Below are 25,434 nucleotides of genomic sequence, written 5' to 3'. Positions count from 1 at the left end.
AAGCTTACGTGGAATTAACGAGGCTTTCTTTTTTTTTTTATTTCCTCGTTATTTCCTCGTAGGTTTACGAGGTTTTAACGAGATATGTTGTCTAAACCCCTAAAACTCAAACCCCAAACCCCATCTTTCTTATCTATTTTGTCTAAATCCAAAACTCCAAACCCCATTAATAATTTTATAATTTTCAAAAGATTATATTTTTAAATCTTCAAAAGATTATATTTTTAAATCTTCAAAAGATTATATTTTCAAATCTTCAAATGATTATATTTTCAAATCTTCAAATGATTATATTTAAATAAATAATTTGATTTTGTATAAGTTTAAATTAGGAAGAAGAGATTGATATTAGAAGTTAAAGAATTGTGGTTATAAATTTTGAGGTTTGATATGTTATGAATATATGAAGTAGAATATAAGAAAGATGGGGTTTAAGGTTTGGGGTTTAGAGTTTAGAGGTTTAGAAAATAACCTCGTTAATAACTCGTAACTTACGAAGCATTTACGAGGAACAGAAAGACGGGCCTCGAAATTTCATCGTTTTATTTGGGACGGGCCTCGCAATTTCCTCGTAATGTTACGAGGGTTTTACGAGTAACAAAAAGACGGGCCTCGCTAATTTATCGTTTAGTTTGGGACGGGCCTCGCAATTTCCTCGTAATCTTACGAGGTTTTTACGAGAAAGAGGAACACGGGCCTCTTTAATTCCTCGTAAACTTACGAGGAAATTGCGAGACCTCCGTAACTTATATATACAACCTCACAAACCTCACACTGTCCATTCCTCCCAACTTCCTCTCCACTTCCTCCCCATTTCGTCTCTAACTCCTTTCCCATTCCTCTCTCCTCCGAAAATGGTAATTTCCTCGCCCCCTTTATTAGTTTAGACAATTTAGATAGGTGGTTAATTTAGGTGGTTAGTTTAGAGAATTTAGATAGGTTTACGGATTTTATGTTTGTTAGATAGATTTTTAAATTATTGATGATAGCTTTTTAATTATTGATGATCATAATCTCAAAAAAATATATTTTTGCAGGTTCGCCAGCGCATGCTTACTGCTCACTACAGGGAGATATTCGGTGAGCCTGGTAGTCAGTTAGACCCGCCAGGTTCTTCTTCAGGTGCCGGCGGTTCAGGTTCTTCGGATCAGGAGTCTGTTCCCGAGACTCAGCATTTCTTCCCTCCGATTCCTCCTCCGATGGCTCAGCCTCAGCCGATGGCTCAGCCGATGGCTCAGCCGATGGCTCAGCCGATGGCTCCTCCGGTGCCTCCTCCGATGGCTCCTCCTGAGATCCCCGCCGCTGTTCATCCCGATCTCATGGTGCCACCTACTGTTCCCTTCTCGCAGTACACTGTCGAGGATATTCTTGGTATGCCAGGCAGAGCTGGTTTACCAATCATAGACCCCGACAGACCCGACGGGACTTTATGGTAAGTGTATTTTTTAAATAATTATTTTAATTTATAACTTCATTAAATAATTTAAATTTTCATTTTTTTCCAGGTTTGGGGTTGACAATTCCCTTGCGACAGATGTAACCGAGACGATTAAAGGTTACTTCTCCATGGCGCATCCAAACTGGAAATTGACGCCGATCTACATCCGAAAGACGTGGTTCAAGATTTACGCTGTAAGTAATTCTATTAATTAATTTTTTTTTTATTAACTAATTATTAATTTTTTTTTGCAGCAAAAGTATCATTGGTCCATCGGGGTCAGTGAGAGAGTGAGGAAGGCGTTTTACGAAAAGGCGCAAGTTCGCTTGTCGGACACGGTTTGCAACTGGAAGGGTGCCTGGATCGTCAAGGGGTACACCCGTGGCAAACCCGCTGAGCTTACCACGGATGTTTGGGACGGCCTCATCCGTTACTGGAAGGATCCTAACTCCATTAGGATCGCAAACATTTGTGCTGCCGCCTGTAACACGGTAGACGAGCACGGTAACGGCCCGATGCTACACTCTACGGGCCAAAAACCACATGCCGGTGTCCGTTTGAAAATGGTACGTAATTAAATATTTAATTATTATTTTTAATATAATTAAATATATTTCTAACAATTTTCTTAAATGTTTTTAGGCCAAAGAGTTGGGACGTCTCCCGACTCTTCCGGAACTTTACGAGCGGACCCACAAAAACAAGGCGGGCCAGTTTTTAGATGGCAAGTCCGAGCAAATCTACAACAACGTAATTGCTCGGGTTGAGGAGCGCCAGACTCAGCTGACCCAGCAGTCCGGCGACGGATTACCAGTTACCTTATCCACAACTGAAGTGGATAAGATTTACGAGGAGGTAAATTTTTTAACATTATATCTTTTTAATTATTAATTGATTAAATTTCCCTTTTAAATTTAACTAACAAATATAATTTTTTTGTTTTTAAGGTTGTCCCTAAGAAAAAGGGACGTACGTTGGGGATCGGTTCCGTCAATGATGTCCCGAGAGCGACATCATCTTATGCTCAGAGACAGACCGAAGAAGTCACTCAGTTGCGTTCCGAGCTGGGCGCGACCAAAAGCCGTGTGAGTGGACTCGAAGCCTTCATCGACGTTATAGCGTCCACAAATCCGGAATGGGAAGCTTTGTTGAGGAACATGAAACAACAAAATCCCATTCCAGGCGAGTCATCGGGCACACATAACGAGGAGGATGTTACGAGGAGGAGCGAGGAATTCTACGAGGCGATGAACGAGCCTTAGTTTTTTTAGTTTTTTTTCGGTTTATGTATTATAAAATCCAAAACTTAATTATATATAAAATATTTTGTTGCTTGTGAATTTTATTTAAAATTTATTTATAAATCCAATATTTAAATATTTTTATTTTGTTAAATTAATAATTATTATATTTATCAAATAATATTTTATTAATTCGAAAAATGGAAGTCTACGAGTTATTTACGACGAAAATGTTTCCGAGAAATTTACGAAGAAATGCTTTCGAGGTTTTTACGAGGAAAGTCTTTCGAGGTCTTTACGAGGAAAGGCTTTCGAGGTTTTTACGAGGAAAACCTTTCAACGATTCTACATCGATTTTACGAGGAAATCCTTTCAAGGATATTACATCGAATTTACGAGGATATGATTTCAAGGATCTTACGTGTAAGTAACGACGCGTGGTTCACGTGGTTTGTACGAGGAAACTAGGCGAGTGATTTACAAGGAAAGGGGGCGAGGAACTTACGACGAAATATTAACTTCGTCTTTACGAGGAAATCGAAACCTCGCTATTCTACGAGGAAATGGCGACGAATCCTTTTTTACGACGGACGAAAAACGACGAAAGGCTTTTCCTCGTTAATTCCTCGTAAACTTCCTTTTACGAGGAATTAACGAGGAAAATGGCCCTCGTTAATTATTTGTTTTCTTGTAGTGTGAGTTATGTATTATTTGGGTTAGTACTACTGACACGAATATTGATAGAGGAATACTGTCTGCCGTTACAAACTGCTTTGACCACCAATCGGTGTGTAGACTGCATCGCACGCGCTAAAAAGGATAAAAAGATTAGAGAATGGTCACTGTTTGTAGTATGATCTTTTCCATGCACGTAGTGTGAGCTTTTACATTATTACTCTACTTCTTACAACTTTATTTCGCCTCCTTTTCTACCAAAAACAAAAATAAAAGATGATATTGCTTGCCAGCTTCTGAAGATTTTTTATCATACAGATCATTCAGAAGCACTACGAACTAAATCAAATATAATTTGATTTGAGATTCTTATATAGGGTTACCTAACTCGTTCATTAGTCTAGAACGCTTAAGCATAGCATAAGAACAAAGATAGTTTCGCCACTAAAAGAAAGAAAACACACTTAATAAGGGTTTGGCGAATAATTCTGGCAGGCGAACATTTCCTCTTTTTATTGCGAATTCGGTAAAGCCAATTGCACTTAGCTTGTAAGATATTTGGTATGCTGAATCTTATCACGTTTGCAGTTATATATTTTTTTAGTACAATCTGTAATTTAATTTGCAGTTTTCTTTTGTCAAAAAGGTAATTTAAGTCGCAAAAGTCCAACAATATAACCAGGACCGAGTTAAGATCTGACAGGTTGTAACCACAACGGTTGTAGAAACGCTTCTAGACGATTATTAATACGGATGATTACGGTTTTAAACATTTTAAAAAAATTTTTATGATTGGCACAATAGAAATTAATATGTTTAGGGATCACTTATGACTAGTTAACTACCAAATACAACAGTTAAATAATAAATTAACCATATTTATATTTTATATAATTATAAAAATCATAATATTATAATAAATATAGAAACTATATTTATAAAATTATACCATTGAATTTAAAAAAATTATGGGAAATATTTTTAAAAGTTTTATTAGAAATAATAATATAGAAAATATATTAGTATTTCTCTTATTTAAATTTAAAATTTTATTGAATATTTTTAATTTTAGTTTTATTGTTTTTTCTTTTTTTAAAAAAATACTTTTTCGTAATCACCTACAACTGTAAATGTAATTAGTTTTTAAATTTAAAAGGTTTAGAACATATTAAAACGACTTATAATGTTTTATGTGATTGTTATAAAACGCCAACAATTACTACCAACAACAAAAATTACATTTGTGGGTAGTAGCTGAAAATCAGTTATGCACTTAGAACATTTCTAATTGGATAAAAGCTTAAGAATTACTAATAGACAGTTAGATACATATAAGATTTAGATATAAATTTTGTTGGTATCAAGATATGATTTTAACTAATTATTTATCAAATCTAATGAAAATACACATTAAAATCAACTAACATACTTATTAATTTGACTGATGGTCACTTCCCTAATTACTATATAGTTCTGCCATTGGATAAGACAGTGGTATGTTCATGCAAATATAATCTGACTAAACCTTTTTAGATAACTAAAAAAAAGTTATCTTCCTCTTAACGGCGCAAATAAAATTATATAATTGCATACTATGTAAAGCCATATATGTATATATTCATTTATTTTTGTTTCTTGGGAAATATCATGTGTACTCTGGTACAATCCACCATAGTTTGTCTGTATTATGCTCGCTCGCTGATTCTATTACCTTAGAACATTATTTATTGTTTGTCGCATTCAAATCATAAATGTTATATATGTTTGGACAAGCTATAAGAGATGTCTTAGGTTGTTCAATTAAAGATCACGTACCGTAGCTTACTAAATTTGGCCAAATCAGAGAGAGAATCACGTGAAATTGGATATTGAGAGGTCAGATTCATAGGTTCGGTTCGCCACTACTATACGTGGTACCACCATTATCACCAAATAAACACACGTGGAGTATAACCGGTCTTGTACGATCTCAATACTAACCCCACTTCAAGATCAGATTCTAGACCGAACAATCTTTAAAGGACTGCCCACTCGATTCGGAGGATCTGATCCTACTAGGGATTGTTCCTGATAGACGAGACGTTGGGACCGGGTTTAGATCCGACTAGTACCGGCTAGGAGTGTAGGAGTGGACATGGTACATGCCTATATTCACGTTTTGAATTATTATGTTTTTGGTACGAGTTACCAATATTATCCGTATGTTATTTGAAAGAACAGATTTTTTTTTTTTTGAGAATAAACAGATATCCAGCAAAACGTTTATGAGTCGATATGTTCTCAAAATCTAAATTTATATAATAACATTTAATAAATATACAAACTTCTCAAAAATTTTGAATACACGAATAAGCTGTTTTTTAAGTGTTAATTCGAGGTTTAGTTTATCGGTTCTAAAATGCTCACATATGTGGAAAGTTCTTTACTCTTGTGTTTAAAGTTTAAAGCTTCTATACCTTGAATTACAGAAGAAAAAACTTCTCATTTATGGGGATACAAAGTTTATAGGTTATTATTACAGGTAAGAGACATTCGTCTTGATCTGAAATGTTATGTGGAATCATGTTTGTTATGGATATGTGCATGTAAGACTTTTAATTATTTTTTGAACGAGAAGCAAATTATTATTTGAAAAATGTTTATTATTATAATTGTAGATGATTAAATTTGATGTATCGAAGTAGGCTTAGATCATAATATAACATATGACTTAAAAGCTTATATAGAAAAAAATATATAAAAAATCTAGAACATGGTTCTCAATTGATAAAAAATTAGAAAGGCGACCTTAATATCAAGAGCCACTGGTTCAACGGAAAAATCATCAACCACAAACTTAGAGGTTGAAAAGAGACCATAAATATATCATTATAAATATATGGAGGGTGAATAATAAGAATACATATGGTATCATTATTTAAAAAATAAAATAAAAATAAAATAATGATACCATTTAGGCCTGAGACTTAAAATCCGGATCCGATATCTCCTCCGTTGTTCGCTCCGATCCGGTTCAAAAAATGAATACATCTAAAAAGTACGTAGCCGGATACGGATAATGAAATTTTAGGTATCTATTATATATTTAAAATATAATTATATTATATATGTATACCGTATATAGTTTATATATAAAATAACTAAAATTTTAGTTTTATTAAATTTCAATTATTTTTCAATTTTATTTTAAATAGATTAAATAAATGATTAGTTAACTAATTTTTAATTTAATTATATTCTAATTTTTCAGAACTAGAGGAATAGCCAGTTTTTGCAAGTTATTTGGAAGATATAAAACCATTGAAGACGTTTTCGTCAACTCACAAATAATTTATATACCACGAACGCAGAATATGCAGGCGGACAAACTAGCACAAAGTGTCAGGATACCGTCGTTTTTTGTTGTTCACATAGATAAAAAACTACCGGCTTAGTTTTCCGAGTTTAGATGAGAGTTTCTGTTTACGCTGATAAAAAAAAATAGCAGGATCTAGATATTGGTTGAGTGGGGTTAGGAATTTGGATAAACACGAAAGTGGGGTTAGGAATTTGGATCCGAGAAATTGGGCCACTTTAGTTGGATGAACTTTTGGTTGGCCAGTTTGGTAGAAGGTAAGTTGGGCCCCCAAAACCTTTTTCTGACTATTTCTCAAGCAAAGAGCCTCTTAATCAGTCAGAAGGTCTGTCTATCATCATTAGAGATGGCAATTGGGCTCTTCCGTCCCGTACCGTCCCGTCCCGTCCCGCTGCGGGTTCGTCTTCTGGCGGTACACGGCGGGCCTGTCCCGCGCGGGATGCGGTCCTCAACATAGCTGCCCAATCCCGTACCGTATTCCTAGCAAGTCTTCGCGGGCCGTCCCGCGGAATAAAAAACAATAACTTAATATCAGATTAAAATCATGTTTCAATGCCCCATTCTATTTTATCATTTACGAAGTACACATGCAGAAATTGTAATCAAAATATATAAAGTCTAGAAGCTACGGTGGTGGCTCGAGGAAGAAAATATATACCTGCTGGTCGGTGACGGGAGAAGGTGGTGGCTCGAGGAAGAAGAGAAGCTCTGGTGGTGGCTCGAGGAAGAAGAGAAGCTTAGGTGGTGGCTCGGTGAAGAAGAGAAGCTTCGGTGGTGGCTCGAGGAAGAAGAGAAGCTCCGGTGGTGGCTGGAGGAAGAAGAGAAGCTTTGGTGGTGGCTCGGTGAAGAAGCGAAGCTCCGGTGGTGGCTCAACAAAGAAGAGAAGCTACGCTACGGCATGCGGTGGTAGATTGTTGAAGCTCCGGTGGTGACTCGAGGAAGAAGAGAAGCTCCGGTGGTCACTTGAGGAAGAAGAGAAGCTTCGGTGGTGGCTGGGTGAAGAAGAGAAGCTCCGGTGGTGGCTAAACGAAGAAGAGAAACTACGGCATGCGGTGGTAGATCGATGAAGCTCCGGTGGTGGCTCGAGGAAGAAGAGAAGCTCCGGTGGTTCCGCGAAGACAAAGAGATGCTTCGGTGAAGAAAACGAGGTTTCATTGCTTTCTTTTTGTTTCAGGTGAAGAAGACGAGGATTCTAGATGCGGTACAGGTGGGATCCCGCGGATAAGGTGGGCTTTCCCGCTTTCAACCCGGTACCACACAAGGCCCATCCCGCAAGACCCGCTTTTTTGCGGGTATTGAATTCTTAGGCCCAAACCCGCCCCACACCAACCCCTAACGGGCCGGGCCCGCGGTCCAATACCCAGTTTGCCATCCCTAATCATCATCATCTCCGTTACTCAGACGTGGTTTTGCCACAGTCCGGTGGGCGCGGCGCCGACGATTAGAGAGAGAGAGAGAGAGAGAGATAAAAGAGTGACATAGAGAGAATCAGAAAGCTATATATATACATATACATAGAGAGAGAAACAGAAAGAGATTGATTTCAAGGAGAATGGCGATCAGAAAGCTTCTGCTTCTATTGAAACCGATTGATCCGTACCCGTTTCTCCAATCAGAAAGTATCTCGCTCATCAAAAACCCTCAGGTATCACCCTTATATCTGCGTCTCATCTAGATAACGCGTATTTCATTTCTTATTGAAGGTGTTCGACGAAATGCCCAAGTGAATAGAAACTGGTTCCGTTTGATAATTGCTTGAAAAGAAACTTTTTTATTTTGTGGGTGTTTCTTCGTTTATTTAAAAAAATACAATCTTTCAGCTTCCTTCATGCCCGTACTGTGAAAAGTTTCCATTTTTATTTGTGGCCACTGAACCCCTCTGTTGATAGTGCGATATGTCAATCTGAAGACTAGAGTGGATAGCAACGTGACTGTGTTATCATCAGTGTTTACTCATACCTGTGCAAATTAGTTACTAAGAAAGGCTTAGCCTTTGGCTTCTTACACGTTGCTGACTCTGTTTTTTTTGTTCTTGTTGTTGTTTAGGTTCTTAAGTATCTAGAAAGCAGGTGCAAAGTTCACAGGAATGCTACAAACTTTTGTCAGGAGATTCTTAATAAGAAGGCAGTTGAGTGGAAACCCATTTCACGCAATGACGTATCGAATCCCATTCGTGATGTGGATATGGTCATCACCGTTGGTGGAGATGGCACCCTCTTGCACGCCAGCCATTTTTTAGACGATTCTGTTCCGGTTCTCGGAGTCAATTCTGACCCAACACAAGCTCACGAGGTACTTAAGCCTGTGGCATTAGTTTTTCTTTTTTTTTTAAGTGAAGAATGTGAAAGGAAGCTGAATGTTTTGTTATAACTACAGGTGGAAGAACTGAGCGATCAGTTTGACGCTAGTAGAAGCACTGGTCATCTTTGTGCAGCAACAGTTGACAACTTTGAACAAGTGAGTTTGATGAACCCATTAACTTTGGCAGCCCTTTTGTTGGTTGTGTAACTTCTGGTATCGTTTGATCCTTAGAACATTCAATTCCCTACGCTATATTGGTTTTGAATATTCAGCTATATTTGTTCACAGGTACTGGATGACATTTTGAACGAGAGAGTAGTTCCTTCGAAAGTATCGAGAATATCAGTAAAGTTAAACTCAGAACCTCTTCTCTCGCACGCACTTAATGACGTTTTGATCGCACATCCATGCCCTGCCGCAGTTTCAAGGTTCTCGTTCAAGTAAGAGTTTCTTAGAATGAACAGTTGAAACACCCCCTAGTATCCATCCAACGCTATGAACCAATGTTTCTTACAATGTTCACAGGATAAAGGAAAAAGACGGCTACACCAGTCCAAAGACAGTGAACTGCCGCTCAAGCGGCCTGAGAGTCTGCACAGCAGCTGGCTCAACAGCAGCAATGCTGTCAGCAGGTGGGTTCGTGATGCCAATGTTGTCTCGTGATCTACAGTTTATGGTTAGAGAGCCCATCTCTACCGGTTCAACCGTCACTCAAATGCATTCATCCTTCAAACCGGACCAATCCATGGATGTTAACTGGTACTCAGACCACGGCACCATCTACATGGACGGTTGCCAGGTCCGCTACAACGTCCAGCTCGGTGACACGGTCGAGATATCATCTGATGCGCCGGTCTTAAACGTTTTCTTGTCCAAAAGGCTTTAGTCAGATCAGATCAAGGTACTAAATTTGTCCATAAGAGTTGGTAGAGTGAGAGACACTTCGGACCCACTTGTTTATAGATATGGATTCGTTGATTCCTTGGTGCTTGAACAAGTTTTAATTGAAGTAACGTGGATGTATATGATCCTCTTGAATATGAATAAATGCTAAGAATACGAGTCATCTCTTTTCCCGTGCAAATTGTTAATTTTTTGGAGTAAGATCTTTTTCCAAATGGGACCTTGTTAATGATTTGATTAGTCAATTCATACGTGTATTAATATAATCTTGATATATTAATATAATGTGATGTTTTGTGTTCAAAGAAAATTAAGTGATGCAGAGATGATCTCAAGCAAAACAAAGATCTGCAATGGGTTTTGCTAATTGACAGCTTGACTACAGCAAAGATGGTCTCTTGTAGTTAAGACACTTGTTCTTAGACTGCTATGTGTATTCATATGGTTCACTCATATGAGCCTGAAAATATCCCCCTTATAAGACCTTCTTATTTACTATTTGACCCCACCACTCAGAAACGGTGCACATAGGCCCTCTTCTTCATGTTTTTCCTAATTGAAAAAGAAATCCTCCTAACCGCCACAATTGATTTATATCTTATTAATTTAAATGATATTTTCCACTAATTAACTTATCTAGAATCCTAATGACCAGATGATTAGTCAGAATTTTCTAAATAAAAAATTCATTTTTCACAGACAAAAGATCCTCCTTCAGACAAGAGTTGCTTAAACCATAAACCTCTCAAAGCCTTGAGGAGACAGAACAGGGCTCCACTTCTCTTTCCTACCATCACGTTTTCTCGAGATTTGAATAGTTTTTCGAAGATATTTGGTCATTGGATGAAACTAGGGACAAAAGAAAAGGATGAAGATTCAGTGTAACGTGTGCGAGGCGGCGGAAGCGGCGGTGCTATGTTGCGCCGACGAAGCTGCGTTGTGTTTGGCTTGCGATGAGAAAGTTCACGCCGCTAATAAACTCGCCGGAAAACACCAGAGAGTCCCTCTCTCTGTCTCTTCCTCTTCCATACCCAAATGCGACATCTGTCAGGTCTTCTCCTCTCTCTCTCTCCCTTATCTGATTTCAATCTTTGGAATATAAAGTTTCGATCTTTGTAGGTGTCAGAGAGTTTGCGAGTCTTTAAGTAGTGTTTATGACATTTCTTGATTCTGTGAATGTGTTTTTCTTTGAGAAAGTCTTAAACTTTATAGGTTTAGGGAGGCCTTTGATCATGATGATTCTGCTAATGTGTTTTTGTTGACAGGAAGCTTCTGGATTCTTCTTTTGTCTGCAAGACAGAGCTTTGCTATGTAGGAAATGTGATGTAGCAATCCACACTGTGAACCCTCATGTTTCAGCTCACCAGCGGTTTCTTCTCACTGGAATCAGAGTTGGTCTTGAGTCTACTACGGACACTAGTCCTTCTACAAAACCTTCACCACCATCCAATGATGATAAAACCAGTGAGACAAAACAAGTTAACTTGCCAATATCTGAGCCTCAGAAGATGGACTTTGGTCATCATCATCAGGTTGTTTTACCGGGAACTAATGTCAGTGATCACATTTCGACAAAGCTCCCTTTTGCAAGTAGTGGATCAGCTGCTGGGAGCATTCCTCAGTGGCAAATAGAGGAGATTTTCAGATTAACTGATTTTGATCAGAGCTATGAATACATGGAGATCAATGGATCATCTAAGGTAAGTTTATCTAGTATGTAAACAAGGTGAAGATTGATCATCTTTTTTTTTTTGGTTTCTCCTTATCATGAATCTTTGTTTTTTTTCTTTTCAGGCGGATACTAGTAAGCGAGGAGATTCAGACAGCTCTTCAGTGATACGGTCTGGAGAAGAAGATGGAGAAGATAACAGTAACTGCTTGGGAGGAGGTGAGACATCATGGGCTGTTCCACAGATTCCTTCTCCACCAACAGCTTCTGGTCTAAACTGGCCTAAACATTTTAACCACCACTCAGCAGTGTTTGTTCCGGACATATCTTCCTCAACTCCTTACACAGGTTCTTCCCCTAGCCAGAGGGTTGGGAAACGACGTCGACGGTTCTAAGCCATTCTCAACAACCGTGGCCGGTTTGTCAAGAGAATGTGAAACCATTACAATGATCTGGAAACTGGTGTTATTGTAGTTTGCATGTTACTCAATGTTGAATGTTTCTCTGTTATATTAATTTAAAAACATGATTTTTGAATTAGACGAGTATATCACATGGAAAGTGGAGTAGATCAGTTGCTAAATTCTAAATCTCGTATTACAAAGAAGAAATAAAATGAGAAAACACTGTCCAAAACTATATAAAATTTGTTTCATTCTATATACTCTCATTTGCTGCTGGAACCAGGAGCAGTCCAGTGAGGTGGAAGACGGTCGGAGACAGGCAAACCGGTAGGAGTGGGCAAAGTTCTGACATTGATGTCGAGAGGATACAACCTATACTCAATGTCAAGCTCTCTGCAAATCTTGGCTATCTCTTCAACAAGTTGAGATCTTCGAGCCCATTTCTCTCCCATGTCTTGATGGTTCATTCTATGCGTTGGCCATACCGCAATCCTCACACTGTTTAGTGATTCCATGTCTTTGAATACTATCATTGGCGCTGGGTACCAGTGATCCTTCTTCCCCTCAATGTAACTATCACAGAGAGTGCATGTCATATAAGTATATGAGTAACCATGTAAAAACTTCAAAATATGCAATGTACCTTGTGATTCTCTGCTTGATGAGCATGATCTTCTCAGCTGGAGTAGTAATGTGGATGGAGAATTCGATTCCATCTCCCATATCAGGACTACGGTAGTAGTTGCCAATAGATTTAGTCCAGAGGAGACTGTTCGGGTACACAACTTTCTGGTTATCAAACCTCAAGAACACAGTTGTCAGTATGTTCATCTCTTCCACAACCATCTGGAGAAACAGAAAAAAAGAGAATCAATAAGTTTTCTTCCGACAATACAATATCAAAAACTGACGAGTTTTAACTCACCTGGATGCCGTCGATCTCACACCTATCGCCTACATCAAAGGGGTGTATCACAAACAAGTAGATGATAGATTCGAACACTATCTTGCACATGTTTCCAAATATGAATGCGACAACCACGATTTGCGAGCTCATGACCACGAGGAATTTGGTGGAAGTGATTCCAAGTATGATAAGCCAGATGATGATTATGATGATCCCAACTACGATGTTCACCATCTTGTGAAGCCTGTTCACTGCTGTTTTTGTGTCGTTTAGGGTCAACGCAAGCGCTCTTCTCTCTCTGAAAGCATTCACCTGTGAAGAATGTTTGTGTAGATTCATTAAACATCTGGATAATGTTAAACGATTGTTATATTTATCACCCAATCTTCTTACCACCCAGTTTTTGAGAGATGATTTGCTGATTCGGTTTGTCTCAGTTGCTCCTTCAAAGAGACTTAAAGTCTTCAAAGCTTCGTCTTCTGGCAGAAACCGTGATATGTCCTTCAGGTAGATGAACCTACACATCCAATTGCTACTGGTTAGTATTCATAATGTGATATGGTCAAGGCCTTGGATGTTGATTTACTTACTTTGATCCAGGCTTGGCTACATTGTGAAAGATCTTTCTTGCAGCGAGCTTTGCCTCAAACTCACTCCTGATTTGGTTTCCCTTATCATCCTCCAAGTTCGGATCTTGTAGCTGTTCATCTAGAGTGGTCAACGATCCATGCCGGATTATATTCATCAGCCTCTTCATCTTCCACGCGGAAACATTCTTAGTATTCATCTTATGCAAGCTATCAATCGTAATCCCTTTCTTATCTCCTCCTCCTCCTCCATCAGACAGAACACGAGAGAGCAGCAACGGGCTTTTCTCAACCGGACTCTTCTGAGTCCCCGACGCCGCGACCTCAACACCACCACCACCGCCAGGGTTCTGAAACTTCTTAACCTCAACACTGATCCTCTCTTCCTCCTCCTCGTTCCTCTGAATCTCAATCAAAGGAGGACCAGACAACGTCTCAATCACGTACTGAGTAAACAAAGACTCCTGAATCCTATCGAAGTAAGTGCTCATATGAAACGAGGAAGCGAGAACTTTGACCAGCAACGTCTTCACAAGCCACAACAAGAACCCAACCAGCAAACAAACAATCACCTTAGTCACTTTACGAAGCGCCTTGGTCTTCGTCGCTTTAGCGACTTTCTCATCAAACAAGAAATGCCACGCGAGCAACACAAGCCCTAACCATAAACAATTCTGCACCGCCTTCCTCACTCCATAGACAAAATACAAAACCCTCTTCCTCAGAAGGAAGTTTCTCTCAACAAAGAAGACAACAATCTTCACCATCCAGCTCGACACCAACCTCCCGCATATCAACACCAACACCATCGTCTCCCACTTCCATAGATTCAGCTCCCAGATTACCTTGTCGCGCAAGTAACGTATCGAAAGCGTGCAGACGAGAGCCGCTATGATCAGAATCAGACTCAACCACTCCAACACGATCCATAAGCTGAGCTTATCCTTCCTATACTCTTCGGGAAGATCCTCTTCAGCGAACGGATCGTCTTCCTCCTCCTCCCCTCCTCCTTGAGTTCTAGGGCTTCTCCCGAAGAAACCTGATTTCATCTGCCCAGACTTAGGTATCCTCCCCGACTGAGGAGGAGGCAGCGGTGGCTTCGGCGTCGGCGGATCGGAGAGTCGCGACCTAGTCCTCATCTTCAGCAAGCTCGTCGAGTTTCTCGGAGGAGCAGCGGCGGCTCCGCTGCACTTCACGACGCCTTCTCCTCCGTCGCGGCTTTCTCGTCTGGCGGCGTCGGGGTTGTTGTTGTTGTTAGCTCTCGCGGACGACGCCGGAGACTCGGAGACGGGAGTCAAGCCTTTGGACTGGAGCTCCTCCATGCTCAGGTCCATGTCGAGGCAAATCTCGCCGGAGGCCTGCTGTCTGTGGAGGAACTGACCGATCAGCTTCGTCGGAGGATCCTCGCCGCGCCGGAACTCGAACGGCTCGGTATCGTCTCCTTTACCTTCCTCGGACGCCGCGGCGGAGGATCTCTCGCCGTCGGGGTTAATGCCTTTGTGGAGGTTTCCCTGGCCGTCGGTCCAGAAATCGTAACTTCCGTCTCTCCATATCTTCCCCGCCGTCTCTCCGCCGGAGACGCCATTGTTGTTGTTGGTTCCGTTGTGCTCAGGATCGTTGATTTTGAGGATGACTTCACGCCGGTCAGTTGAATCGACGGCCATGATTTAAAGTATAATCCAGCGAGTTAGGGTTACTACTACTCCAGAGGGATTATAAAGTAACTGTGAAAGCTTTAAGAAGAAGAGAAAACGCTTTTTTTACTTTTTTTTTTTATTTTCAGATCATAGCTGGTCATAGACTGATATACAAGAAAGAGAGATTTAATAAATGCAAATTTAATTGATCTTATAATGAAGGTATGACGCGTGGCGACCAATCGCTACCGCACAACAAAAACGTCATCATCACTTTGAATTTTGGACGACACACATCTTCTCTCTCGATTTTCTTCACCAAACTTTGTAAAGTTCGAGAAGAACTTGATCACGCGGTGCATCGCCGTTTATACTCGCTAAATTAATCGTTTTTAGTAATTTTCTATAGTAGATATCAGTTAATATATTTAGCTTGATACTACCGAATATTTATAAAAAAATCTAATACTGGAATGTACATTGGTCATATGCATGATGAATCACCGAGAATGATCGATATTGTGAGTATTAAATAGTAGTCATTAAGTTTAAAAAGTGTTTCTTTACATTGTTAAAGAGAAAATTTTTAGAAACCAGAAAGTTACAAAAACATGCTATTACTACTTTACGGAGTCTGCACAAGCGAGTATTGAGGTGAGCTGGAGATTTGACTTTGAAAAAGAAAAAGCTGGATACCATTCACGCGTTGAACAAGCGCGTGTGGTAGTGTCAGCTGTGTAATGGATGTCACGGCCCATGGGCCATTGTCGTATCTTAATCCCGGACCACTGGTTCGTAGCATCAACGCAAAGTTGGAAAAAAATGGTCTTCAATGTTTCTAAAACACTCTCTAGTGTAACGGTTTAGTGTCTTGGGTACATCTCACAGTCAATGATTATGATTTTTCTCTGTAGAGTCTTCTACATTGAAAGTTTGGTCACCAGAAAACATTATCTTTTTATGCAACGTAATAGCATTATACTCCAATATGGCAAAAAAGAAAAGATGGATGGGTAGGTAAGTAAGGTCGAAGAACACGACAAAAAGGAATGTGTTCAAGAGAATCACGACTCTTCATTCTTCTTTTTGTCTACAAACGCTTCTTGCTTCATTATTTTGTCTTTTTGTTACAGTTTGTTTCGTTACACTTTCTGAAAATTATTTGCATGTTTATAAATCAATAAAGTTTTTGGATATCATATGAAAGGAAGTAAGTGATCAAAGAGATTTTGAGCCTCCTCTTTTATCTACTAGAGAATATATCAAAGGCGAATAGAGTTCAACATGTTGTGGGACTAATTGTTACATAATATAATGTATTTACATGTGGATTGTTCGCATCTAATAATCTTAACCTCATTGAGACTCCCATGAGACCACTACGACAGGTTTTACTTGACCCAGTTCTGGAGTATAAACTGCTGCATCAATATCGCCACGATGCTTCCCAAGCTTATGTTGATCACGTTCACTACATCATTGTTTAGCTACAAAAAAAAAATAGTCACCACAAATAAGACACAAAAATACAGCCAACGGAGAACAGCAATAATAAGTAGACAGAGAGAGCATACCCATTTGAATCCTTCTTTGTCTTGAAAAGAAGCGCCTATTATGCTTTCTCCAAGGTTGGCAATCTGGGAAGCTAGTACACATACAGCTGCTTCTGGTGGAGTTATCTGTTCTCAATAGAGACCAGACCAACAAGAAAACCTCTTTTATCAACAACCTAAAGAAAGATGTTGAAAGAGAATTTTTAACAAGAATGTAAAACTAACGTTCTGTACCTGACCCAGGAAACAGCCAACCGAGGCAAGAAAAAATGATGCTAGAAGCCCAGCCAATGTTCCTTCAACACTCATAGCTCCCTCGGTTCCTCTTGGTACTATCTTAAATGTTGTGGCTAAATACCTGCAAGCTTTCACCAGTTAGTTTCAAAGTAACAACAAACCGTTACAGAAGATGGCGATAGTTGAATTAGAAGTAGCATATACTCACGTAGTTTTTCCATAAGCTTTCCCTATCTCGCTCGAGACGGTGTCGGAGACTTTAGTGCAGAAGCTGGAAACGAAACCAAGGCGGAAAAGCTGAGAAAAAGCTGATCCTCCCACTTGATATATGGAAAGAAAAGCACAGACGCAACCAGCAGCACTTGAACCAATCACACTGCGTGGTCCTCTTCTACCTTTTTTCTTCTCTGCCACGCCTTCCGCTTCCTTCTCTGACATCTTAACCTTTGTCGCCGCTGTTCCCTGTGACATTGTAAAATCATCTAAACCAACTAAGTGTTACTCTTTCCAGCTCCCGGTCCGTGAAACACGATACTAAATTTTAAAGCTTTAAGGAAATTATACAGAGTAGAGACGAATCATCTCAATGTTGAGCAAGATCAAACCATCTAGCTCCTTAACCCCAAGTTTCAATCTACAGAGACAATGCAACTGCCTATTACAAAATCTCTCCCTACAAGAATATCCAACATCTCAGCCACTTCAATACATTTTCAAAACCAATAATCAAAGATTATGCCTCTGAGCATGATCAGATGGGCTAGCTAGCTCCACAATCTCAAGTTTCTATCTACAGATACAATACACTGTCTATAACAATATCTCTCCCTACAAGAATCTCCAACGTCTCAGGCACTTCAATACATTCTCAAATTCAACAATAAAGACTGTGCCTTTGAAACCTGATTCACAATCCCTATACGACCTAGCTCCTTAATCTCAAGTTTCAATCTGCATAGAAAATACACTGCCTATTACTAATCTGAGTAATCTCCAACGCTTCAGCCACTTCAATACATTTTCAAAACCAATAATCAAAGATTATGCCTTTGAAACCTGACTCACAATCCCTATACGACCTCGGCTTCTTAAACTCAAGTTTCAATCTTACAGAGACAATACATTACAAAAAGCTCTTCCTACAAGAATCTCCAACAATTCAATGCATTCTCAAAACCAACAACCAAGGCTATGATGCCTTTGAGCATGATCCAACGACCTAGGCTCCCTTAAACTCAAGTTTCAATCTACAGAGACAATACAACAAGAATCTCCAACAATTCAATACATTTTCAAAACCAGTAGTAAAGACTACACCTTTGTAAACCTAGTTCACAATCCCTACAGGCCTACACCGAACGATAATACAGCTAATGAACTATACGATCAAGTCACATTACTACGAGTTAACTTACAATGACGAAGTAAGCAGCGACTAAGAGAAACCCAGCAGAGCCGTAAGCCCTCCAAGTCAAAGTTCCGAGCAAGAACGCCGCGGCGATCCCGGAAGCTGACAATCCGGCGACGAGAAGCGGCGACCCGAGAACGAATATCAACAGATTGTTAGCCACGGCGGATTTCCACGTGGGAGACGCCGTCTGGATCAGTCTCATCGCCTCCGTCACCGCTCCTTGCATCGATGTCGCCGCCGACATAGCACCACCGTCGGATCTGCTTGGAGTTCCGTTAGAAAAGGATTCCAGATTACGATGTGAAAATCGGTGGGATCTAGCGAACGGAGACGGAGAAGAAAATCCCGAGAATCTCGGGAAGCTCAGAGGTGAAAGGGATGTAGAATTTAAGAGTAGTGTTGCCGAAATCGACACCATGATATTCACACTTTGCTTGCTTGCTTGCTTGAGAAGACCTGAGAAAAAAAAGTAATAAAAAAAAATATAAGCGTTTCGGGCTGGATCCGGAGCTCCAAATGAGTCGGATCCTAAACCTTTTTTATATTTATCATTCTAGTCCTATTAATAATCTTATTTACAGTTATTGCCACCACTGTTGTTATTAACTGAAGAACCCAAATCTTATCCGAGAAATCAAAAGAGAGCGAAGCAGCAGAGGAGAGAAACACAAACAAACATGGCGGTTCTCTGTTCGTCTTCAACGGTTATACTCCCTTCGGTGAAACCTTCTGGAAGTAACAGAAGGTCTCCGTTTCTAGGCTTCTTCTCCCTAACTGCTATCTCGAAGCCGTCGGCAAGAGTCTGCATTTACGCGAACACGAAAAGGGGATTGCAGGTGAAATGCGAAGCGGAGGAGCAGGGTACTACTGCTACTACTTCCTCCCTTGTTCCGGCGAATCAACGGTGGATGTTCGACGAAGAAGAAGCAAACGGCCCTGTAACGACTTCTTTTCTCTCTCTATTTATCTAATTCAATCTTTGTTCAGCATTAACGCTTGTTGAAAATTGATGTCTTGATTCGTAAAGTGTGGAGCTTTTGCTTCCTTGGTTTGTGTTTTGAGAATGGGTTTTGTTAAAGTTGTAGACTTTGGATGGTTAGCGTTGTTGAATCTGTACTTTTTTTTGTTAACAGGACATTTGGAACACAACGTGGTATCCAAAGGCTTCAGACCATGTGAACACGGACAAGCCTTGGTATGTTGTCGATGCAACCGACAAGATTCTCGGTAGATTGGCATCCACCATTGCTAATCACATCCGTGGGAAGAACCTTGCCTCCTACACTCCCAGTGTCGACATGGGAGCCTTTGTGATTGTGGTATGAGAAATAAATTAAAAAAAACAAGACTGTTGTGAGGCACTCTGTTTCATGTAACTTGTGTTCTTTCTTTTGGTTTTTGGTTAAGGTGAATGCTGAGAAAGTTGCTGTGTCTGGAAAGAAGAGGAACCAGAAGCTGTACAGGAGGCATTCGGGACGACCTGGTGGTATGACAGTGGAAACATTTGATCAGTTACAGCAGAGGATCCCTGAAAGAATAATTGAGCATGCTGTTCGTGGAATGCTTCCAAAGGGACGGGTTAGTTAGATACATCATAATTAATAATCCTTAGCTTTTTATTAGTCGTCTCCGTTTGGATGATTAGTCGTGAAACCACACACTCACTCTTTACATGATCTGGCTCGTTTTGTGGCAGCTTGGGAGAGCTCTGTTCAATCACCTGAAGGTGTACAAAGGCCCAGAGCATCCTCACGAGGCGCAGAAGCCGCTTGATCTGCCCATCAGGGACAAGAGAATACAGCTGCAGAAATAGAAACACCAGGGAATATCTGTACTAAGCTCCACTGCTACCATTATCGCCAAGCGCATAAGAGTGTTTTCTTCTTCTCGGGTTTCTCTAGTTTCATCATCTCAAAACCAGAGGAGACTTTGCAGATTCTTGTTTCTATTGCTTGCTTCTATCAACTCTATATGCTTTAAGCTTTTGTAATGTTAAATTATCCTTCAGTCAGTTTTTTTGCTGCCAACTATCTTCAGAAACTAGACATAGAAAGATGATATGGTGTAGAACACTCCAAAACACCATAAGCAATACCTCCTCTGCTAACTCTATAACAAAACCTTCTCAATAAGGTCACATATTCAAGAAAACTGTTTCATCTTCATCAGTTGAAGTCTTTAACAACCATTGTTGGCAAACTTGGCATTGTACAAAAGTTGTGAGATAAATAAATTTTACCCTTATCAAAAAAGTAAAAAAAAAAAACAAATTATAAAGAAATAGCAATTAGAGAAATGAGTGGGATAATGGGCCAAAAGAACTCGCTACCGCAGGCCCACATCGTCGATAATTCTCTCTCTCTTAAAAGCACCGCGAAAGATGTGGCGGGAAAGACCCAGCCATCGCCTCGAAGAAAAACCTCCCAAATCTGAGAAAAAACAAATCAAAGAGAAGCGGAAAGATGACACAAACCGAAACCCTAAATATCCTCGACGAGCTCTCGTCTCTCGTCTCCGATCAGCTTCAAGTGGTAACTACCGATTATTTCTCAATCCATCTCTCGACTCCTCAACCTTTTCTGACTAGATTTTCCGATTTCAATTTCGCTTGGGTTTTAAAGCTTGTCAAAAATTCGTTTCTCCCCATCCTTGCATCCGGTCGATTTAGGGTTTAATTGCTTGATTCCGAAGCTTTAGATTGTTGTTGTTGTATCAGTGTTATGTTTAGGGTTTTCTATTGAACTAAATCTGGTCCAGAGATTTCAAGAGGTGTTATGTAAAAATTGAGCGACTAGGGTTCTTATAATGACTGCTGATTCGTTCAATTTTATTCAGGTATCTTACAAATGGCTGAGTCGTAATTTCTCTCTTTCATCAATAACTGCCAAGAGGTACATTTGTTCTTACCGCCCATTTGGAGTTTTGGCTACTTGAAAAGATCTGTTTTTTTTTTGTGTAAGAACCGTGACTCTTTTGTTTATTAGGCTGCTTAAGGATTTCGTGGAGAAAAATGGGAAAGGTCTGGAAGTTGTATATATTGTGTCTGGGTGGCTAAAGAACACACCTTCCGATCACCGCACAAGGCTTGTATCTAGTTCCAAACTTTCAGGTTACAATTCCAAACCTGGCTTAACTCTCATAGCTGACATATTAGGATTATTTTTGCAAGTTAGCAGTACCTTGTTCGTTGCAGATAGTTCTCTTTGAATCTTATAGCTTTCTCCTTCTGGTTTCCACCTTTCTGTTAAGCAGCTACTAAAAGTTAACGACTTGACACTTCCCTGCCATTGCTTTTGTGCAGAAGTGGAGAAAGAGTTCAATGGAACTCATTCAGTTTCTATATACAGTGTTCAAGCTAGTATTCCAATGGAGCCAGCAGCCATATGGAACAGTGAGTTTGTTCAAGCAGAAGAACTCTTCTTGCAGCCTTCTACCACTGATAATTGCTTGAGAGACAACAGGTACGTTACACACTCTTCTGTTATTATACATGGAAAACTGTCCAGTACTGTTGACTCGGCCTTGTCACTGAAACTGGAGATGTATGGACCAGGTTTTGTGGAATCTCCAATTCTTTTATAAAGCGTAATATAGAGGGAGGCACTGCAAATGTTACAGCCCCGGGAACTGCAAGTGTGGGAACTACTGTACAACCGAAAAGTGGTTTAAATCGTCAAGAGTCTACAGTGCCTTCAATCCCCAAGGTTGGCCATCAGGCTCCAGCTCAAAAACAAACTGTGAAATCCTCCAATGATAAAGAAAAGTCCCTTCCTGTGCCCGCTAATAAAAAGATCGGACAGGCCCAAAAGAGCGTGGCTGGAACTGGGGGTTCGTTGAAAAATATGTGGGGCCGTGTACCTGTGAAAACAGAAGATGATTCTGTCAAAAACAACGATACCTCAGGTTTACTTTCTAATCTATTCACTCCAGTTTTTTTGTTCTTAATTGTTTTCCTTTATGTGGAGTTGGCATTTTTTTCCTGCCTTAAGGTATCTGTTTTAGTTAGTCTTGTTCCTGTTTGAAATGTTCTGTAATTGGTGCAGAAGCTCAAAAGCCTTCTCACAATGACAAGAGCAAGGGAGGCAGCGATGATGAGGCCCCAGATGTCAGTATCAGGAACAGAAAAAGGAAGGTGATATTTGACTTTTCTGATGAAGAGTGTGAAGATGTTATCAGCTTAGCATCTCCTAGTAGTCATAAGATTAGTCCACGTCCAGATGGCGAAGAAATCAAAGAAGATTCGGGTACGGAGAAGCCTGATGAACGTGTATCTCGAGAGACCGAAACAGATAAACCAGAGGTCAGCGAACAAGACTGTCAAAAAACTACCTCTGCTGGTACTTCGGGTGTCAAAAAAGAGGAGAAACCTATGGCTTCATCAAAGGAGAAGAAGATCCAGGCCATTGGTTCTGAAGCTGGAGTCAATCCCTCAAAGGGAAGAATGAGTAATGCTCCTAGTTCACCGAAAAGGAAAAAAGTGTTGAAGACGCGGATTGATGAGCGTGGGAGAGAAGGTATGCTCACATGTTTAAGCATCTAAGATCTCGTTTTCAATAATAACTAACACATATGCATCGCATTTAGCCAGTGTCTTGGAATGTCAATGCCTCTCGCTTATTTGACCTTCTTTTGGTTGCATATGTAGTAACTGAGGTGGTCTGGGAGGAAACAGAAACAAACGCAACGAAGAAAGAAGATACTGATACAAGTAAGAAGTTAAATGATGGCAAAAGCGCAAACGCTGCTGTTAACAGGTATGTTTCGATAGATAATATAGCCATTGTGTAATATTAAGATCAATTTAGGTTTTTTGAATCCGGTGGAAACGATCTTAAAGCATGGGAGTTGCATTGTTTCAGGGCGGTTGTGCAGAAGAAGAGCCCGGCCATGGGAGCAGGAAACGCAGGAGGAAAAGCAGGAAGCAAGAAAGGAGGGAACGTGAAAGATCCAAAGCAAGGGAACATAATGTCTTTCTTCAAGAAGAAAGTCTAAAATTACAAAACACTTTTGTTTGTATTTCTCAGAACTTTGGTATTCATCTGATTGTAATGCTTGAATTCGTTTATGTATTGAAAAGAAGAAACTCTAGAGCCGTTAATGATTTTTTTATCAACCACACGGATCATGAAACTGTTGCAGGTCTTGTCTATCTGCTCATCTTATTAGCGTTAATGATCCCGCTCATCTACAACGAGCCTGAAGAAAGGCTGTTTCAGGTCACTATTCTTGTATCATGTAATTTCAAAATCCTCTTCAATCATAAATATTTCTTTTAGTATATGTTTATTATTATATGTTTCAATTTTCTGTTTCTGCATCATTTTCTCGCATTCGTTTGGTTACTTATAACAGTCTACTTTGGGTTAATAATTGGATTGATTGCCAAAACTAGTTCATGTTAATTATTTATGGAATCAGCAGAAGCTAGAACTAGTAAATGGTGTAATATTCACTGGTGGCTGGGCTAAAGAAGGATTGTATTACGATGTCGTCCAAAAAATATTCAATGTAAGCTTTTACAGTCTTCACTCTCTTCAACATTGTTAGCTGAGTCCTTTGGTACCTCTTTGTTTTGTGTTGAACTCCTTTTGATGTTTCTCACAGAAAGTATTAGAGAAAAATGATGCAGGAGAGCATTTTCCTGTATACGCCATGTGCCTCGGATTCGAGATTTTGTCAATGATCATAAGTCAGGTGCCTTTCTAGCTTCTCACAGCTAATAACACTTACATCATCATGTCTGGTAGATTTAAAAGTGAAAATGCATTCATTGTTTCTACCTTGCTGCTTTTATAATGGAGCTGGATCAGGATTCTTGGATCTTTTACACCTTCCGTTCTACATTTATAACGATTCTGTGTTTGTTTTAAACAGAGGCGAGACATTCTTGAAAGGTTTAACTCAGTGTATTATGCATCAAGTCTCCAGTTCATTGAGAATGTTAATATACAAGGAACAGTTTTCCAAAGGTGCACACATATATATATATATATAGCTTTAAGCTTTTTACTTTTCAGTGCTGCTCCAAAGTCATTAAAAATAAATTCTAGTGTTTCAAATTTTGCAGATTTTCTCCCGAGCTGTTGAGAAAAGTCAGCACAGACTGTTTGGTTTTGCAGAACCACCAGTTCGGTATCTCACCAGATACCTTTCTAGCCAATCCTTCTCTGTCTAGTTTCTTTGATATCCTTACAACCAGCGCTGATAGAGACGGCAAGGTAAGTTAATAAACATTTTTTTTTCCTATAAACATGGTATGATTATTATACATGATAGTTTCTTTTCCAGACTTATGTATCAACTATTCGATCAAAAAGATACCCAGTGACTGCCTTCCAATGGCATCCAGAGGTACTCTTATTTCACAACCAATTAATGGACATCATTTTGCTAAGAAAGATCCTTACAAATAAAATACTCTTTGTTAGAAAAATGCATTTGAGTGGGGATCACCTGAGATTCCACACTCCGAGGACGCAATCCAGGTGACTCAGCACGCTGCAAACTATCTAGTCAGGTAAGTTTTCTCAATTCAGAAGATCCATTAGCTCTATATCTTAATTTGTTTTTGTTTTTTGAATGTTGGTGCAGTGAATCTAGAAAGTCACTCAACAGACCATCTCCTGATAATGTATTAAGCAATCTCATCTACAACTACAAGCTAATCTACTCAGGATACAAAGGGTAACCCAACTAACTCCACCATTGGGCTCACACACTTATGCTTGTATGTTTTGAAACGGTCATATTATTATTGGATCTGTCGTTCTCGTTTATTTTGCAGGAGCGGCAACGACGAGGCTTACATTTTCATATAAAAAAAAAATCCCAACTCCAAGATCAAAGTCCCGAGCCGATTGGTTTTGCTGGACATATCTTCCTCAACTCAGCAGTGTTTGTTCCGGACATATCTTCCTCAACTCCTTACACCGGTTCTTCCCCTAGCCAGAGGGTTGGGAAACGACGTCGACGGTTCTAAGCCATTCTCAACAACCGTGGCCGGTTTGTCAAGTGAATGTGAAACAATTACAATGATCTGGAAACTGGTGTTATTGTAGTTTGCATGTTACTCAATGTTGAATGTTTCTCTGTTATATTAATTTAAAAACATGATTT

General features: G+C 39.7%; 8 protein-coding genes across 9 annotated transcripts; 6 read left to right on the top strand and 2 right to left on the bottom strand.

Moving 5' to 3' along the window:
* The first annotated feature begins 127 nt into the window (after positions 1-127).
* LOC130499896 (uncharacterized) lies at positions 128-2,778 on the top strand. The gene is made up of 6 exons (XM_056994390.1): positions 128-857; positions 1,038-1,432; positions 1,506-1,632; positions 1,693-2,004; positions 2,081-2,293; positions 2,386-2,778. The coding sequence occupies exons 1-6, from the start codon at positions 855-857 to the stop codon at positions 2,698-2,700; spliced, it is 1,365 nt and encodes a 454-aa protein (XP_056850370.1). The 5' UTR covers positions 128-854; the 3' UTR covers positions 2,701-2,778.
* A 5,324-nt stretch (positions 2,779-8,102) lies between these two features.
* Positions 8,103-10,076, top strand: LOC108827024 (NADH kinase). Its single transcript, XM_018600370.2, has 5 exons — positions 8,103-8,354; positions 8,756-9,001; positions 9,086-9,166; positions 9,299-9,450; positions 9,536-10,076. Exons 1-5 carry the CDS (start codon positions 8,262-8,264, stop codon positions 9,894-9,896), a joined length of 933 nt encoding a protein of 310 aa, XP_018455872.1. The 5' UTR covers positions 8,103-8,261; the 3' UTR covers positions 9,897-10,076.
* Positions 10,077-10,601: 525 nt separating this feature from the next.
* On the top strand, positions 10,602-12,119 carry LOC108827021 (B-box zinc finger protein 22). The gene is made up of 3 exons (XM_018600366.2): positions 10,602-10,964; positions 11,179-11,613; positions 11,708-12,119. The coding sequence occupies exons 1-3, from the start codon at positions 10,782-10,784 to the stop codon at positions 11,975-11,977; spliced, it is 888 nt and encodes a 295-aa protein (XP_018455868.1). The 5' UTR covers positions 10,602-10,781; the 3' UTR covers positions 11,978-12,119.
* Positions 12,120-12,132: 13 nt separating this feature from the next.
* Positions 12,133-15,308, bottom strand: LOC108827017 (mechanosensitive ion channel protein 6). Its single transcript, XM_018600363.2, has 5 exons — positions 13,484-15,308; positions 13,287-13,410; positions 12,912-13,205; positions 12,630-12,832; positions 12,133-12,559 (listed from the first exon to the last, which is right to left on the bottom strand). Exons 1-5 carry the CDS (start codon positions 15,142-15,144, stop codon positions 12,250-12,252), a joined length of 2,592 nt encoding a protein of 863 aa, XP_018455865.1. The 5' UTR covers positions 15,145-15,308; the 3' UTR covers positions 12,133-12,249.
* Positions 15,309-16,332: 1,024 nt separating this feature from the next.
* LOC108827020 (protein VTE6, chloroplastic) lies at positions 16,333-18,768 on the bottom strand. Its single transcript, XM_018600365.2, has 5 exons — positions 18,323-18,768; positions 17,116-17,369; positions 16,905-17,028; positions 16,692-16,796; positions 16,333-16,604 (listed from the first exon to the last, which is right to left on the bottom strand). The coding sequence occupies exons 1-5, from the start codon at positions 18,734-18,736 to the stop codon at positions 16,509-16,511; spliced, it is 993 nt and encodes a 330-aa protein (XP_018455867.1). The 5' UTR covers positions 18,737-18,768; the 3' UTR covers positions 16,333-16,508.
* A 151-nt stretch (positions 18,769-18,919) lies between these two features.
* Positions 18,920-20,329, top strand: LOC108827023 (50S ribosomal protein L13, chloroplastic). Its single transcript, XM_018600369.2, has 4 exons — positions 18,920-19,256; positions 19,452-19,637; positions 19,726-19,896; positions 20,015-20,329. Exons 1-4 carry the CDS (start codon positions 18,996-18,998, stop codon positions 20,129-20,131), a joined length of 735 nt encoding a protein of 244 aa, XP_018455871.1. The 5' UTR covers positions 18,920-18,995; the 3' UTR covers positions 20,132-20,329.
* Positions 20,330-20,697: 368 nt separating this feature from the next.
* LOC108827019 (uncharacterized) lies at positions 20,698-23,467 on the top strand. The gene is made up of 8 exons (XM_018600364.2): positions 20,698-20,849; positions 21,154-21,209; positions 21,303-21,427; positions 21,620-21,779; positions 21,872-22,221; positions 22,362-22,832; positions 22,964-23,072; positions 23,178-23,467. Exons 1-8 carry the CDS (start codon positions 20,781-20,783, stop codon positions 23,308-23,310), a joined length of 1,473 nt encoding a protein of 490 aa, XP_018455866.1. The 5' UTR covers positions 20,698-20,780; the 3' UTR covers positions 23,311-23,467.
* Positions 23,367-25,320, top strand: LOC108827022 (probable gamma-glutamyl hydrolase 3). Of its 2 annotated transcripts, none has more exons than XM_018600368.2 (9): positions 23,367-23,534; positions 23,740-23,826; positions 23,923-24,012; positions 24,193-24,287; positions 24,386-24,536; positions 24,607-24,669; positions 24,747-24,835; positions 24,910-25,002; positions 25,103-25,320. In XM_018600368.2, exons 1-9 carry the CDS (start codon positions 23,367-23,369, stop codon positions 25,134-25,136), a joined length of 870 nt encoding a protein of 289 aa, XP_018455870.1. In that variant the 3' UTR covers positions 25,137-25,320. The 2 variants fall into 2 exon arrangements, with proteins under 2 accessions (XP_018455870.1, XP_056850321.1); XM_056994341.1 differs by having other exon boundaries at positions 24,595-24,669.
* Positions 25,321-25,434: the final 114 nt, after the last annotated feature.

This window comes from Raphanus sativus, chromosome 9 (assembly GCF_000801105.2).
Source record: "Raphanus sativus cultivar WK10039 chromosome 9, ASM80110v3, whole genome shotgun sequence".
NCBI lineage: Eukaryota > Viridiplantae > Streptophyta > Magnoliopsida > Brassicales > Brassicaceae > Raphanus > Raphanus sativus.
The sequence above is the reverse complement of the archived record's forward strand: the minus strand, read 5'-3'. Positions and strand labels throughout refer to the sequence as shown.